We start from the raw sequence: 15,285 nt of genomic DNA on the forward strand, positions 1-15,285 counted from the left end.
AATTCAAATTTTTTTTATTCGCTAAAAAGTGAACCGGTTTGAATTGGCTCAGTAAATCATCAACCCGTGGTAAATCAAGTTGGGTCGGGTTGAATTACTCGTTTTGATAACTCTATTCATTCATGACAACCATATAATGAGATTGTATATTTGTACTATTTACAATGCAGTAATAATAATATAATAATAATATTATTATTATTAAAATAATAGATGTTGGTGCTTAGCCGCGTAAGCAAAGGAAAGCAAGGTAAAGAAGGAAAGCATCCATTATACCGTGGTGGCTAAGCTGAACCATAAGAAACCTTTACAACGGACATATTCACAATACAGAATAAAGACCACAATTTAAGTCAAGGAATCCTCTCTCATTAGGGTAACATTTTCATTTTTTGTTTGTTTGATGTTTATAAATTAAAATATATGTTCACAAATATTATTATTATTATTATTCGTTTTTTAATATTTTATACAGACATTTTTAATGTTTTCAGAAGTTAACGAAACAAGTTAAAAAGAATATATCACAAATTTATTTAGAAACAAATGAATATTAGAATTTGCATACATAAAAGTTAAGATGCGAGTTGAAAGTAAAGGCCTAGTACTATTTGCATATGGTCCAATTGAAAAGGCCCAAATAAAATCAGGATACTCGAATTGGCCTGGTATTATATGGACACTGGCGTGTTTACTGGCCCAGCTGCTCTAAGCCGGTTGTTCGTACAAAGCGTTGGTAATTCCAAATTTGTCAGCAAGATTAAGAACCAATAAAACAGTTTAAGGACCTATTTCACAAATTCTCATCAGTGTAGTAGAATAGACAATGGATTGTCTGGTGAAATTTTTTCTCTTTATTTATAAACTATATTTATTAAGGATTTAGAATTAACTCCTATGCATAATTGTGTGTTTTTTAGGTGGTAATTAAATGTATTTTTCAAGCACACAAATTAAATGTATTCGATGACTAAAAAAATTTATTCCTGAACATAATTTTTCGTGTTGAATAATGCCTTTCTTTAAATAAAGCATTGTGAACGATGTTTTAATGTAAAATTTTGTATAAGCGACACTTTATACCGACAGCTACATTACTTGCGATTGTATGTTACTATTTGTAACTCGACACTTGAATCTCAAGAAAGGAACAAAATCATTGGACGAAGAATCCATAGATGTCTTGAGTTTCATGCACGAAATTCTGAAAGTGATAAAAGTAGAGATTAAATAAAAGTTTCAGAAATAGGTAGGTCCAATGTTATCCTTCGTTAGTTGACAGCAATATATAAGCCGCACCATTTCATAGGCTTCTTTCATCAAACACCATACCTTCATCGAAGAGTTTTCGAAATGGCTCATCCTACCTCACAGACCGGAGAAGGAAGCAAGCGAAAAGGTTCAAACCTTCTCCGTTACCTTGCGATGGTAATACTGGCGTTGATCATTGTCGTGGGTATAGCTGTGATCATAGTTTGGTTGGTTGTGAAGCCTAAAACGTTGGAGTACAGTGTGGAGAATGCTGCAATCCACAACTTCAACTTGACGGACGCAAACCACCTCTATGCAAACTTCGATTTCACTATAAGATCATACAATCCAAATTCTAGAGTCTCCATATACTACGACACTGTTGAGGTGTCAGTGCGTTACGAGGACCAAACTCTTGCCACCAATGCTGTTCAGCCATTCTTTCAGGCACATAAAAATGTGACCAGGCTTCACGTGGGCCTCACGGCCCAAACCGTGGCCCTGTATGAGTCCGTGCCAAAGGACCTTAAGCTTGAGAAATCCTCAGGGGATATCGAGTTAGATGTGTTGGTGAGGGCAAGGATACGGTTCAAGGTTGGGTCGTGGAAATCGAAGCATCGGGTTTTGAGGATATTTTGTTCCCCTGTCTTGGTGCATTTCTCTAAAGCCAAGAGTTTCCAAAGGGTCCCTTGTGAAGTAGAGCTCTAAACAACCAAACCCTTCTCAATCTATTTATTATTTGTTTTTGTAGTTTTTCGGTCCTTCTTACTTTGTCATCGCTAATTCATGTTATGATTCTTTGTCAGTTGTTTTTCTAATTTTTTTTTTTTTTTTTGTATTGGCTTGTTAATTGGTTTTGGTTTTCCTGTATGTTGAAGAAATGGTTGTGTGTATACACGAAAAAAGGGAAAATTGGCTGTAATTCATCCAATGGATGCAAATGTTGTAACTTGTGAGCATTGGCTGTGTCGTCCTTCAAAGTTATATTCTATTATTAATGGCGTAGTGCCAAATGAGACTTTGACCACATTGGATTTCTGTTTTTGTCAAGTCTATATTTCGATTTTCATTTTCATTCTTTGTTTTTTTTTAATCCAAATTAGATTAACTTTTGGTCAATGGTTATGTTAGTAAGATTAGTGGAGAAGTAGATCCTCCTATGGCGAGGTTTGCTTTTTCTTTGGGATAATGCTCCCATTAACTTTAGGTCAATGCATATGTTACTAAGCTTTAGTGGAGAAATTGATCCTCCTATGGTGAGGTTTGCTTTTCCGTGGGGAAAAATTCAAATACAGTGTTTGACTGGTAAATTAATCCAAGTTTTTAATATATTTGTATCTTTTCATTTTTAATTAGCTTATTAACTCATTTTTCTTTTTAATCTCTTTTAACTTATGAATAAAGTTGTAAAACAGAAGAATGCAACCTTACAAATGAATGAAGTAAGTTAAGATGAGACTATAATATACGCACACAAATATTATATCAATGTTTATGCGCAGAGAGAGAGTCTGAATCTGTATGATGATGATAGGCGTGTGAGTGAAGCAATAAATGTAAGCAGTGAGTCAGAGTGTTGAGGGACGACTTCGTCGTCTATATATTCCAACTCCAAACTTACTTTTCTTCAAAACAATTTAGATCCATCAATCATCACACCAAAATCATATACACATTCGGAGTGCCTTTCTATTACCCAAATTCCAGGTAAACACCAACTACGTGAATTTCTTTTTACTTTTTTCCTAAAAAATATAAATAATTGTTAATTTTTAGAGTTTAATTACGTTTTAAATACAATATTTACAATTAAAACTTTTGTAAGTATATAGGTTACTTTTCTGACAAAAATTCTCTTGTCATAAGAATTTTATGGAATTTAAGTTTCATATTAATTGTAAATAAAAAAGTTAAAGAACATATAATGAGAAATGATCCATAAATTTAAATGTAAATTTTGACTTAAATTTCATCACAAGTTCTATTTAAGAAAAATTATTTTGAATAGTTTATAAAAAAAATAAAATAAATGAAAAATATTGTATATGTAAAAGTTAGTTAACTCTAATTGTCTTACAGGTTTAAGTCTTATCTATATTTAAAGTCAGTTAATTTTAATTATCTTACAAGTTTAAGTCTTATCTAAATTTATTCACAAATGCTGTTCTACCTACATCAATATGAAGAGTGCATGATACACTGGCAATTGGTACAGGTTATGCGATTCATTAGAAACATGTTACCTGTTTTTCTCATTCTGTTGTCGAACTTGTACATGATTTTTGGCGCCGCCATGGACACCCTTACAGTGTCAGACCCTGAAACCGTGACCTCTAATGACGGCGCATTCAAGCTAGGATTCTTCAGCCCTACAAACTCAACAAACCGGTATGTAGGGGTTTGGTATCTCACTGAATCCAATGTCATATGGGTGGCCAACAGAGACCGACCGCTAGAGGATTCTTCAGGGGTTGTCACCATATCTAATGACAGAAACCTTGTAGTATTAAATGGGAAAAAGCAAGTTGTTTGGTCATCAAATGTCTCAAACATTGAGTCCAATTGCACTGTGCAACTTCAAAATACTGGAAACCTTGTCTTGCTGGATAGCCTCACAGGCAAGACAATTTGGGAGAGCTTCAGACAACCCTCACACGCATTCCTCCCAAATATGATAATTAGCAACAACCAAGTGACGGGGAAGAAAGACAAAGTGACTTCATGGAAAAACCCTTCTGATCCAGCCGTTGGAATCTTCTCGGGCAGCCTCGACCGTCTAAGTGTTCCTGAAGTGTTTGTCTGGAATCAAACACAACCGTATTGGCGCTCAGGTCCATGGAATGGTCAGGGTTTTATTGGTTTGCCAAGGATGTATACTTCTGCGTATCTGAATGGATTCAGTGTTACAAGGGAAGATGACGGAACTGTCAGTATAATCTATACTTTGCCAAATCATTCTTTCTTTGGGACCATTTCCTTGACTTCAGAAGGCAGACTAGTTTACAGCTCTTGGATGAACAGACATCAAGTTGGGAAGCGAATGATTTACTACAGTAACTGTGATATTTATGGCTTCTGCGGTGCTTATGGAAGTTGTGATCCCAATAAGGTGCCAATATGCAACTGTTTGAGTGGTTTTGAGCCGAAAAACCGCGAGGAATGGGATAGGCAAAACTGGACAAGTGGATGTGTGAGAAGGGAAGCACTCAAGTGTGAGAGTAGTGAAGCCAGCACAGGAGATGGGTTTGAGAAATTGCAGATGTCTAAGGTGCCAGATTTTGCACTCCAATCATCTGTTTCTGTTGATACATGCAGAACAGAGTGCCTCAATAAATGCTCATGTACAGCATATGCATATGATGCTGGCATTGGCTGCATGTCTTGGAGGGGCGAGTTAATTGACATAGTAAGGTTCTCAAGTGGAGGACTTGATCTTTACATTCGCCAACCTCCTTCAGAACTCAGTAAGTACATACAACTTTTGTTTCTCTAATTTGTTTAAAATCAGAACTTCATAAATACTTTAGTCTAATGTCCAGATTCTATTGTGAATGTGTTAATCGCTACACAATACAGATGGGGGGAGAAACATGACATCAATCATTGTAGCTACAGTGATAGTAGGAGCCCTTCTTTTCGCTATATGTGCATATTTTTTATGGAGATGGACTTCTAAGCGTTCTGGTATGTTTGCTTGTTCAGTTATTATCCCTTTGATGCTTTTAAGAATCTTGGTTCTAATACTTTGTAGACTGTCGGTTTTTTAGCTGACAAACTTAATGTAGTTAAATCTCCTTCTTTTTTCTCCGTCAATTCATTGTGTTGATTTTGGTTCGTGTCCATGATATCAGCAGGAACGGAAAGATCACCATCATTGGTGCTGAGCATAAGGGAAACCCATCCAGAAAGCCAAATTGCAGGTCTCAGTGGAGAGCTGCAACAAGTTAAAATCCAGGACGTGCCAGTATTTAATTTTGAAAACATTGCAGCTTCAACAAATCACTTCAATTTAGCTAATAAGCTTGGCCAAGGTGGTTTTGGTGCGGTGTACAAGGTAACTGTCATGTGAAGTTTGATTCTATCAATACTATGTGCAGTCTGAAGTTTTCCTTAAAATTTTGTTCTAGGGAGAATTAAAAAATGGGCAAGAAGTAGCAGTAAAAAGACTTTCAAAAGCATCTAGGCAGGGGACAGAAGAATTTATGAACGAAGTGACAGTAATTTCAAAACTTCAACACCGTAATCTTGTAAGACTCCTAGGTTGCTGTATTGAAGGAGGGGAGAGAATGCTGATATTCGAGTACATGCCGAATAAGAGTTTGGACTTTTATCTGTTTGGTTAGTCCACCTTTATTTCTTACCTATGCTGAGGACAAATATGAAAAAAATTCATATTCATATTGCTTCCTGAAGATTACCTCACTTTCCATTGTTTCTTCAGATCCAGCCAAAAAGTCAGTTTTAGATTGGCAGAAAAGATTTAATATAATTGAAGGAGTCTCGAGAGGTTTGCTTTATCTCCATAGAGATTCTAGACTAAGGATAATACACAGAGACCTGAAGCCAAGTAATATCCTGTTGGATGGAGCACTGAATCCCAAAATATCAGATTTTGGTATGGCAAAAATCTTTGGGGGCAGCGAAGATGAGGCCAATACTAGAAGGGTTGTTGGAACATAGTGAGTGTTCCTTCTTTTCATACAAAGTCATATTTTCACGTTAAGGGCCATTAATAACCGCTAACTTCATTTTGAAATTAAAATACAGTGGCTACATGTCTCCTGAATATGCAATGCAAGGACTATTTTCAGAGAAATCAGATGTGTTCAGTTTTGGAGTTTTGCTGTTAGAGATCATCAGTGGCAGAAAAAATTCAAGTTTTGGAAACCAAGAGGAGGCACTGAGCCTCTTAGGATATGTAAGCTTTGTTTGGTTCTTTCTTTGGGTACAATTTAGAACAAAAAACAATGGTAGAATTTATTTGTGTTTTTGTTTGTTAAGGCATGGAAAGTATGGAATGAAGATGAGATTGAATCTCTGATTGATCCAGAAATATTGAATCCAGAGTATGTTGAACACATATTGAGATGCATACACATTGGACTTCTTTGTGTGCAAGAACTAGCTAAGGAGAGGCCTGCTATGGCCACTGTGTTGTCAATGCTAAATAGTGAGATTGTTAATTTTCCTCCTCCGCAACAACCAGCGTTCATCCAAAGACACACCGAGTTAAAAGGAGAATCGTCTCAGCGGAGTCACGAATCAAATTCCATCAACACTGTCACTGTCACAAACTTGCAAGGCAGATAGATGATGGTTGAACAACGTTAACACCTTGTATATAAGTTTATTGATGAATGCTTCTTTTTATAAAATTAAACTTCATAATAAATTATATCTTTCCACAGATGCTGATATAAGCTATTTTTAATTTTAAAAAAATATTGATATCTAATTTACATATCAAAAAGAGGCTAGTTGAAAAGGAATTGTTTGTAAAAAAGATTAATTAAGTTCAAAGTGGTCATTGAACTGTATATATGTATGCTGAATGCTAATTCATTAAGCCATGAGTATGAACACACAACTTGATTTATTTAGGTCGAATCGAACAATCGTTAGTAATAGGTATTATTAGATAACGGATAACGTCACTGTTCACCCAAAAGTGGGTGTTTAGTTGGATCCCAATCACCTTTTGTAGAATCCACATTCCCTTTTGTATTTAGAAACATCGTACAATCTTAAGTCTTTCGATTTAAGCCATAAAAATATATCCCCAATGCTTCCTCAGACACCTTTTTCTTCAACCGCAACTCATCCCTTTTTCTTTTCAAAATTGATTCTCACTATAAATTCTAAATGTAAATCTCTCAGTTTTTATAAATTATTGTAATAAAATAAAAAACCTCAGTAATTTAGAGAATAAAAACTTAATTTTTCCAAAAATAATTCTAACCACGAAAGTGAAAAATAAATGGAATTAATTCAAAAATAAACTTAGTGCAATTAGCCATGGTATATATATATATATATATATATATATATATATATATATATATATATATATATATATATATATATATATATATATAAAATGTAACGTCTCAAATTAGTAGAATAATTCTAATCTATAGAACGTCTCATGTTTATAGTATAAAATAGAGTACTGACATAAAGTATATTAGAATTAACCTTTTACCGTTATAATAAATTATACTGGAAAGGAAGTCCAAAGACACAACACAATGCCATGAAAAGAATTTAAACACATATTAGATTAAATTGGAAATTTGCTCAAAGAGCAAGAAACTACAAGATAACAGTACATAAGAAGAAATGTTCAACAATGAGCAATAAAGGATCTAGGAAGTCTAACTACATAGCAGTCTCCCCACCAACATCACGATCACCAAGAGTCTCCACATCTGCTCTCACCAAGGATTTGGTGATCATCGCAAAAGGAAAAAAGCTAAAGAAGAGAACAGACACAAAGAGAAAGGGTAAGCTAGAGTAAAATATTTAACATGTTATTGAGCAAGTAGATTATAAAACAGGTTATAGGCAAGCAAAGTAGTAAGCAGCCAAAACATGTGAAAGCAAACAATTAAAGGACCATCTAACTATATATCTGAATCATACTCTTGATATAGAATTCTAAAGAGGAAGTATGCACATGTGCTGGTTTCTAAACTCTACAAAGTCTAGATGCAAGGAGTTATCACCCAATCACACAGGGTTAATCCTCTAATACCTTGGGCCCAATATGTCCAAAGACTAGGACCTCCTGCTACTCTCACCACATAAATTATTCTACTCTATGTCAGCGTGAATGATTTTTAGAGTTCAAGATACCTTCCTTTATCTAGACATCTCCTCTATCTATACACTAACCACCATCACCAAGAGTTTCCCTTGAAACTCTTTTACCAACAGAATCCACATGCCATATCAAACATTCAATTCTCATGTCAAACCACCACCAATCAAACGAGTCATGTTTTCCATTTCATACTCAACAGAACAAGATTTTATTTAATCTCATACTTTATAAATGTATACCATGACATACATATATCACAAAATAGTATTTATCCTAAATAAGTGAGTGCCAACATTTAAGTACTTGTAATTCCATACAATCAAGCACAACACACAATCATAATTCTTACACCAAAATTTTTAAGAAAATTTATTATTACAAAACCAAAACCAGTGCAGTAATGCGTGATTCATTGCTCAAGCTAAAGACATCTAATCGACGATCCAACCGGTCAAACCACAAAATAGCATGTTATGAACCAAATGTCCAAATTTGAGCTCAATCCAACAGTTAATGAGTCGAGACGTCAATTTTACTAAAACTGCGCATATCAGAAAAATGACATAGTTGCCCAGCGACCTAGGACACTCGCTCAATGACCACCCGACACTTCAGAATACGAAAAGTAACGTCAAATATCACAGTTTCATGAATATTTGAACCCCTAACTTGGAAATACACCAAAAATTAATGTTTTCTCCAATCTTGTCTCATATTTCACAAAACATTAATCACATAAAATAGAAATAACGTGAAACTCTAGCTTCCCTTACCTGGATAATGCTCGAAAATGATAGAAAACACTTAACAGAGAAACACCGCAGCTCCAGAAATCAAACACAGACGTGATACAAAAACAAATACAGGGCATGAGGATGAACCCTAACCCGAACCAACGTACCCCAAACGGTAAAAAGGATAAGAAACGAAAAGGGAGTTTAAAGACTCAACTTACTTGAAAGTAAAATGAGTTTGGCTAGCTCATAGAGGAACGTGAGTGAAACCTTGCAGAACTCTTGCTTAAGGAAGTAGAGGAAAAAAGAGAGTTGTATATAGAAATGAGACATAAAATGAGAATTAGAGGACTAAAAAGGAATATTGGAATCCTCAAAACTGACCTTAGGTCCACGAAAAGGCGAGACCCAAAACATTTTAGAAATAAAAAAAATGGAGCTTACATATATATATATATATATATATATATATTTTATCCATAAACATGATACACACGAAACTCAAGGTTTATTAAAGACAATTAAATATTTTCCAAATAAATACTTCTGTCATGGACAGAACTCGAACCATACCCGTGACAATTCAACCTTGGATGTCAAACTTTTTTATCACTCATCTACGAAGAAAATAAGAAAGTGATTATAAAATGTGTGAATTGTGAAATAAGCAAGTTGCAGCACCAATTTTGAGCAGGCAATAATTTATTGGTGCCAGTAAATATAGTCTTAGTTTGTTTAAATAAGTTATTGAATTTCAGATTATGAAGAAACCTAGTTGAATGGAAAGATTCTCAAGCCATTATCAAAACTTGTTTATAGTGATATTAGTCATTAATAAATATTCTATATTCTAATATGATAAAGATATTGGTTACATACTTTACTACTTGTCTGTTATTGTCTTACCACACAATTTTTGTAATGAACTTTACCATTATTTTCTAAATTCAGTATATTTGATCAATTAGCTTGTATTCCAACAGATGGGTAACATGTCTACAAATCTAAAATCTAACTTTTAAAAAACAACGTTGTTTTCATCTTGTTTTATTTTTTTTATAACTCGTTATTATTCCATTATAAATTTAATAAATCAAACAAGTAAAGTAATATTTTCATAAAATTAGGAAATAATAAAATGTTGAGTTGAAGAAAAAAACAAATTCATATACGACAAGCAAAATAAGTGAATCGTGGGGCGTGTCAGTTAGTTTAGTTGCTACCGCCCACTTGCAGAATATTTGGACCCATATTTCTTATTTGACTTCTCCAAAGTCAAAGTCAACTTCTCATTCACATTTTAAGATTTCAAGTATATGCTATGGTAATTTTCATCCAATAGAAAACATTCAAGAGTTATACAAACCAAATTCTACTTTGATTCTAATTCTCTGAGTATTGATGTTTGAGGATAATACATATCATAAATGATTTTTTATTTAAATTAAAATATTTTTAATGCAATATGTCATTATTATACATTACTATTGTAATGGTAGGCGTAAAAGATCGAATGAAAAACATCCATTTCTTTTTAAAATTTTGAAAAAAGAAAAAAAAAACATTAAAATATCAATATATGAAGTGGGGGTAATGATAATTAAGTGGAGGATTATGTGTCATTAGTAAGCTTTAAAGTTACATTAGCTTTTTCTTTTCAAAACAAAAAAAGAGAAAGAAACTTGCAAAACTTTATAAGAGGAAGAATAAGTCACTTTATAAGTGTAAATAAATATCCTAAAAGTTTATCCAAATTTTTCTCATCAATTTTTCTTTCATATATATTGTAATAAATTTGTTGGTGTGGATGAGTTTGACCGAAATAGGGATGGAGCATATCTTTGGATGGATGGATATATATATTTCTAAAGCCATAATTTAATCTGTAGACAAAGTGTTTTTTTATTATTTGTTTAAACGTCTTAAATCATTATAATATTAATCAAAATTAATTTTTATTATAAACATAAATTTTAAATTATGATAGAAAATAACCATAAAGAATAATCGACAACATAAAAAATAAATTATTAAAAAAACATTGATTCTAATGGGTTTCTTTTCTTTTTATAATAATTATAGTGTTTAATACTTATTCCAATAGGCAGTATATGTTGACAATCCAATAAATTTATAGTCATATGTATGAGGACTATTATCATATATTTCTTTTATTTTATAATTACAAAAAAAAAAGTCAAAACAAGTTCTCAACTAGTTATATATTATACGATTGCGAAAACAATGTTTTCCTCACGAAATTTAGAATAGTAAAATTAGTTGGATAGGCAAGCCAACTACTAATTTGATAGACTAAACAAACAACTTAATTTGATTTGACCAGTTCATTTATTTATATATAAAATTAATAAAAAAAAACTAAGTTAACGTTGTCCCAGTGATATAAATATAAGATAATATTAAATTTTAAATTATTCATATTTATAAAAGAAATTTAATATGATTAATTATAGTAAAATAATTTTAAATATAAAAGTAATATAATTTTCTTAATTTATCTAATTATATTATTAATTAATTGATTATATATTTTAAATATTTATACAATTACACATATGTGTAATATCTCAAACTTATAATATGATTGTTTTTCCACATAAATTTTTATTTCATTATTATTATTATTTATAATAATTATTATTTATTATTATTACTTATTATTATTATTACTATTGTTGTTGGATAATGTAAATATTTTAATATATTACATTTTTTAATATACTTGTGGTTTAGGTTATGCTAAATCAAACAAAACAAAATTTAGAATGAGTAGTAGGGAATGTTGTGCTTTAAAGTTGATGTCACTTTTTGTTAGAAAATTTAAGTATTTAAGCATTTGGGATTATCTTTCCATTTGTAACTATCATGGTCATATAAGGAGTATCATTTTATATCTCTATCACTCTTAAAAAATATTAAATGTTACAAATATGATAAAAGATATCAGCAACTTACTTTTCTTCACAATATCCTCTAAATTATAAAAAAAAATTAACTTAACTTTTACTAAGCTGACATTTTTAGTTAAAATAAATTTCATGTTTTAATGAGTTTTGTTGGTTTTCAAGTGAGTATTCATCAAAGTCCCACATTGAATAATTTGAAGAAAAGATTAACATAAAAGTATTATAAAAGTAAAGTGTTGATTTTAGAGTTGTCACTCAAACTCAATAAGTTCTTGGGTGTATAAGAGATTTAGGTAGTTGTATATCATTGGAAGTTTTGCAATTTTGGTCCATAAAAAGATGTATTTGCTCTTATTTGTGGATGTGCTTCCACTTGAAGAGATTATTTTCTTAGTGTGTGATTTTCCAACACAGGTATCAGATTTGAGGTTCTAATCAAGGGAGGAAAATGAGCATTTTGGCATACTGACCATAATCAAAATCCTTTGAAGAGAGTGGAGTTAATGTGGAGCTTTCAAATGGTGCTCATGTGGCCTAATGAGTGATGTACGATGGAGATCTGATATGTATGAATCCTGGTTTGCGACATGTGTGTGGAGGAAGTGTTATGCGGCTTACAGATGCTCTGGTTGTTGCATATGGTGGACTGCGATGTTTGGTAACGTTGGATCGTCTGCTCTGGTTGTTGCATTTGGTGGACTACGATGTTTGGTAACGTTGGATCTGCATGGTGAGGGTGGAGCTTGAGATCTCCAATGGTGGTGTTTTGCATGGCTCATGCGATGCTTCGTCAAGAGTGGGTGTTGCGTCGTTGTGTTGTGACATTGTCGTTGCTTGACCAAGGTGGCGTTATGATGGATTCCCCTTGAGTATTAGTGAATTGTTAATGACAATGATATGAAAGTTGCCGACAAGTATGATATGAAAGTTGCCGATGATGGAGGAAAGATTGTCATCATCAGTGAGTCCGTGTAGATCACCAGACAAGAGTAGTTCAAGCAGACATGTTGGATCACTAGTAGCAAGAGTTGTTCAAGCATATCTGTTGGTTGTGTCAAATGTTTGTTCCACGTGAGACTTTTGGTAAAGGGAGGATATGTTGGTTCTCAAGTGAGTATTCACCAAAGTCTCACATTAAGTAATGTGAAGAAGAGAGCAACATAAAAGTATTATAAAAGTAAAGTGTTGGTTTTGGAGTTGTCACTACAACTCAATAGGTTTTTTAGGTATACGAGAGGCTTGGGTAATTATGTATTGTTGGAAGGTTTGTAATATTTGTCAGAAAAATTGCATTATGAAAAGGGTTTGCAATTTTGATCTAAAAAAAATTGTACTATAAAGAGTTTACAATTTTGTGGACGTGCTTTTCGAAGAAATTATTTTGTTAGTGCGTGATATTTATTTATAGAAATTTTTATTTGTCGCTAAACTCTGGTCGTAGGTGCTCAACTGCAGAGTTTTTCTTTTTTATAAAAGTTTTCTTCTTTATTTATCGTTTTAAGCATTCAACTCCACTCTCTTGCTGATTCAGCTGAGTATCGTCTTTAAACTTTTTTTAGTCATCTTTGAGTTTTCCTCTTTGCTGTCTTTAGTGCTTAGTACCACTTTTGGCTCAGTTGAAAAAAATCATATTTTAGATATCTCTAAAATTGTTTTTCAATACCAGGCTTTTAGCACTCACATGGGCTAGTTTATATTTTCATGTAAACAAATTGCATTTTTTTTTTCATAATTTCATTAAATTCACAAATATCTAATTATCATTATCACATTTTATATTTTTAAGTTAAAAGAGTTTGATTTACTCAACAATATATCAACCGGATGAATTTGAGTGTAAAAAATGATATGTCAAATTAAAGAACCTAGACACTTATAAATAGTCAATGAAATAATTTATTCTTTTATAAATTTTAATTAAAAATAATTAAATTCATAATATATTTTAAACTGAATTAAATTATTATTTTTGAATTACCTGTGTTTATTTTGTTTTATATTGAAATAACACAAATTAAAAATTAAAATGTATATTAATAATATTGTTTAGTAAGATGACAAATATTTTTAATAATGGATTCAAAATTGACAAATAAATTCATAGATTTATTAACAATAAAAGCACATCAGTTATGCAATGAATAATAATTAATTTGGTATAATAGTTTATATACAATCTATTGAAAAGTAATTTTATAATTTTTTAAAAGTTTTCAAAATGAAGGTAGAATTGTGACTTTCTTTTAAATAATTATTGATAAAATGAAGATCAAAATTCTGCAAAGTATGTTATGTGAATAATATGCTATTTACAAATTTTTTCGTTCGAACATTCCTACTATGAAAAAATTTGTATAAAGAATGGAGCCTGACTTACGATGTGGAATATGAAGCGAGTGTGATGTGAAGAGAAGAGACCATAAGAATCACATTAAATCCGTGCCTCTTACTATACATAACGCGCAAAACCGGCCATAATAATAATAATGTGACCAAAGCTGAAATAAACAAGAAAGAAATACAAATAAATAACTTTTTTAGTTTTAATAGATAAAATATAAATTCGATAAAAGTAAGTAAATTAAAGCTGAAATAAAGAAGAAAGAAATACAAATAAATAAATTTTTTAGTTTTAATAGATAAAATATAAATTCGATAAAAGTAAGTAAATTATGTGTACATTTTATATTAATTAAAATTAAAATTTCACTGAAAATTTAATATCTGCTCTATTACTTGTAATATGAAATCATTCATTATTTTTTTATGCTATCAAAAATATTTAACTTCTAAGAAAATACAACAAACCTTCTTCATCATTAATTTTATTCTATTTGAAGGAAGAATCTTTTTTTCTGTTCAATCTTACCTAAAAGATTTTTTTTTTCCTTCATTCTTCTTCTAAGTAAAAACAAAAATTTGGTAGTTTTATTTTTTATCCTTCATTCACATTCAAACCACCAAACTGCTGATTTTAAGTAGAAGAGAAGAAAGTGTCAGAGATGGCGACTGTTTATTGTTAAATGAAGAGCTGATTTATTTGCAAGTTATTGAATTTCATTGATGGTGTGTCGTATAGGTTAACTTAGGTTTAAAAATTAAAAATTGACTTAATTATTTAAAGGAGTCGCGTTTAATTTTTATTTTATTTTTGGTAGGCACCAAATGTGAGATGATGTTCTAAATCACTCGGCTGAGGAAAAACTAGTAAAACAGGTAATTATTTCATTAAATTCTATCTCCATTTTATGAAAATTTTCTACATATCTATCAATTTCTCTTAGTATAGATTTTTTCGCCATTGTTTTCATTTTTTTTATATGATCAGTTACTATTATTTTTGTGCTAAGCTGAACTGTGAGAAAGAAAGTGCGGTAATGGAAAGTGAACCTAATCTCTCTCTGAAGTGGAAGCCATTAAAGTCAATTATTAATACGAGTTACTGCATCACTGTTGTTCAGTGCAGTACCTTTGATTTGTTTATTTATTATTCATAATTCACTTGAGAAAAAAAAAACAAAAACAAATGAAGTTATTAATAACCAAGACA

The 15,285-nt window shown here is 31.6% G+C and overlaps 2 protein-coding genes across 3 annotated transcripts; both read left to right on the plus strand.

Moving 5' to 3' along the window:
• The first annotated feature begins 1,181 nt into the window (after window positions 1-1,181).
• LOC114188749 (NDR1/HIN1-like protein 10) lies at window positions 1,182-2,295 on the plus strand. Its single transcript, XM_028077380.1, has one exon. It carries the CDS (start codon window positions 1,354-1,356, stop codon window positions 1,957-1,959), a length of 606 nt encoding a protein of 201 aa, XP_027933181.1. The 5' UTR covers window positions 1,182-1,353; the 3' UTR covers window positions 1,960-2,295.
• Window positions 2,296-2,880: 585 nt separating this feature from the next.
• On the plus strand, window positions 2,881-6,626 carry LOC114187592 (G-type lectin S-receptor-like serine/threonine-protein kinase At1g11330). Of its 2 annotated transcripts, none has more exons than XM_028075870.1 (8): window positions 2,881-2,958; window positions 3,467-4,715; window positions 4,828-4,935; window positions 5,103-5,305; window positions 5,379-5,589; window positions 5,693-5,930; window positions 6,019-6,169; window positions 6,253-6,626. In XM_028075870.1, exons 2-8 carry the CDS (start codon window positions 3,470-3,472, stop codon window positions 6,559-6,561), a joined length of 2,466 nt encoding a protein of 821 aa, XP_027931671.1. In that variant the 5' UTR covers window positions 2,881-2,958; window positions 3,467-3,469; the 3' UTR covers window positions 6,562-6,626. The 2 variants fall into 2 exon arrangements, with proteins under 2 accessions (XP_027931671.1, XP_027931672.1); XM_028075871.1 differs by having other exon boundaries at window positions 5,106-5,305.
• The last annotated feature ends 8,659 nt before the right edge of the window (window positions 6,627-15,285 follow it).

This window comes from Vigna unguiculata, chromosome 6 (assembly GCF_004118075.2).
Source record: "Vigna unguiculata cultivar IT97K-499-35 chromosome 6, ASM411807v1, whole genome shotgun sequence".
Lineage (NCBI taxonomy): Eukaryota > Viridiplantae > Streptophyta > Magnoliopsida > Fabales > Fabaceae > Vigna > Vigna unguiculata.

What these genes read in the sequence shown, in the direction of transcription:
- LOC114188749 (XM_028077380.1), top strand. Translation starts at nt 1,354, where the DNA reads ATGGCTCATCCTACCTCACAGACCGGAGAAGGAAGCAAGCGAAAAGGT.
- LOC114187592 (XM_028075870.1), top strand. Translation starts at nt 3,470, where the DNA reads ATGCGATTCATTAGAAACATGTTACCTGTTTTTCTCATTCTGTTGTCG. An exon ending in ATGGACTTCTAAGCGTTCTG is followed by an intron (nt 4,936 to 5,102) that starts GTATGTTTGCTT and finishes CCATGATATCAG; the next exon opens with CAGGAACGGAAAGATCACCA. An exon ending in TTTGGACTTTTATCTGTTTG is followed by an intron (nt 5,590 to 5,692) that starts GTTAGTCCACCT and finishes TTGTTTCTTCAG; the next exon opens with ATCCAGCCAAAAAGTCAGTT.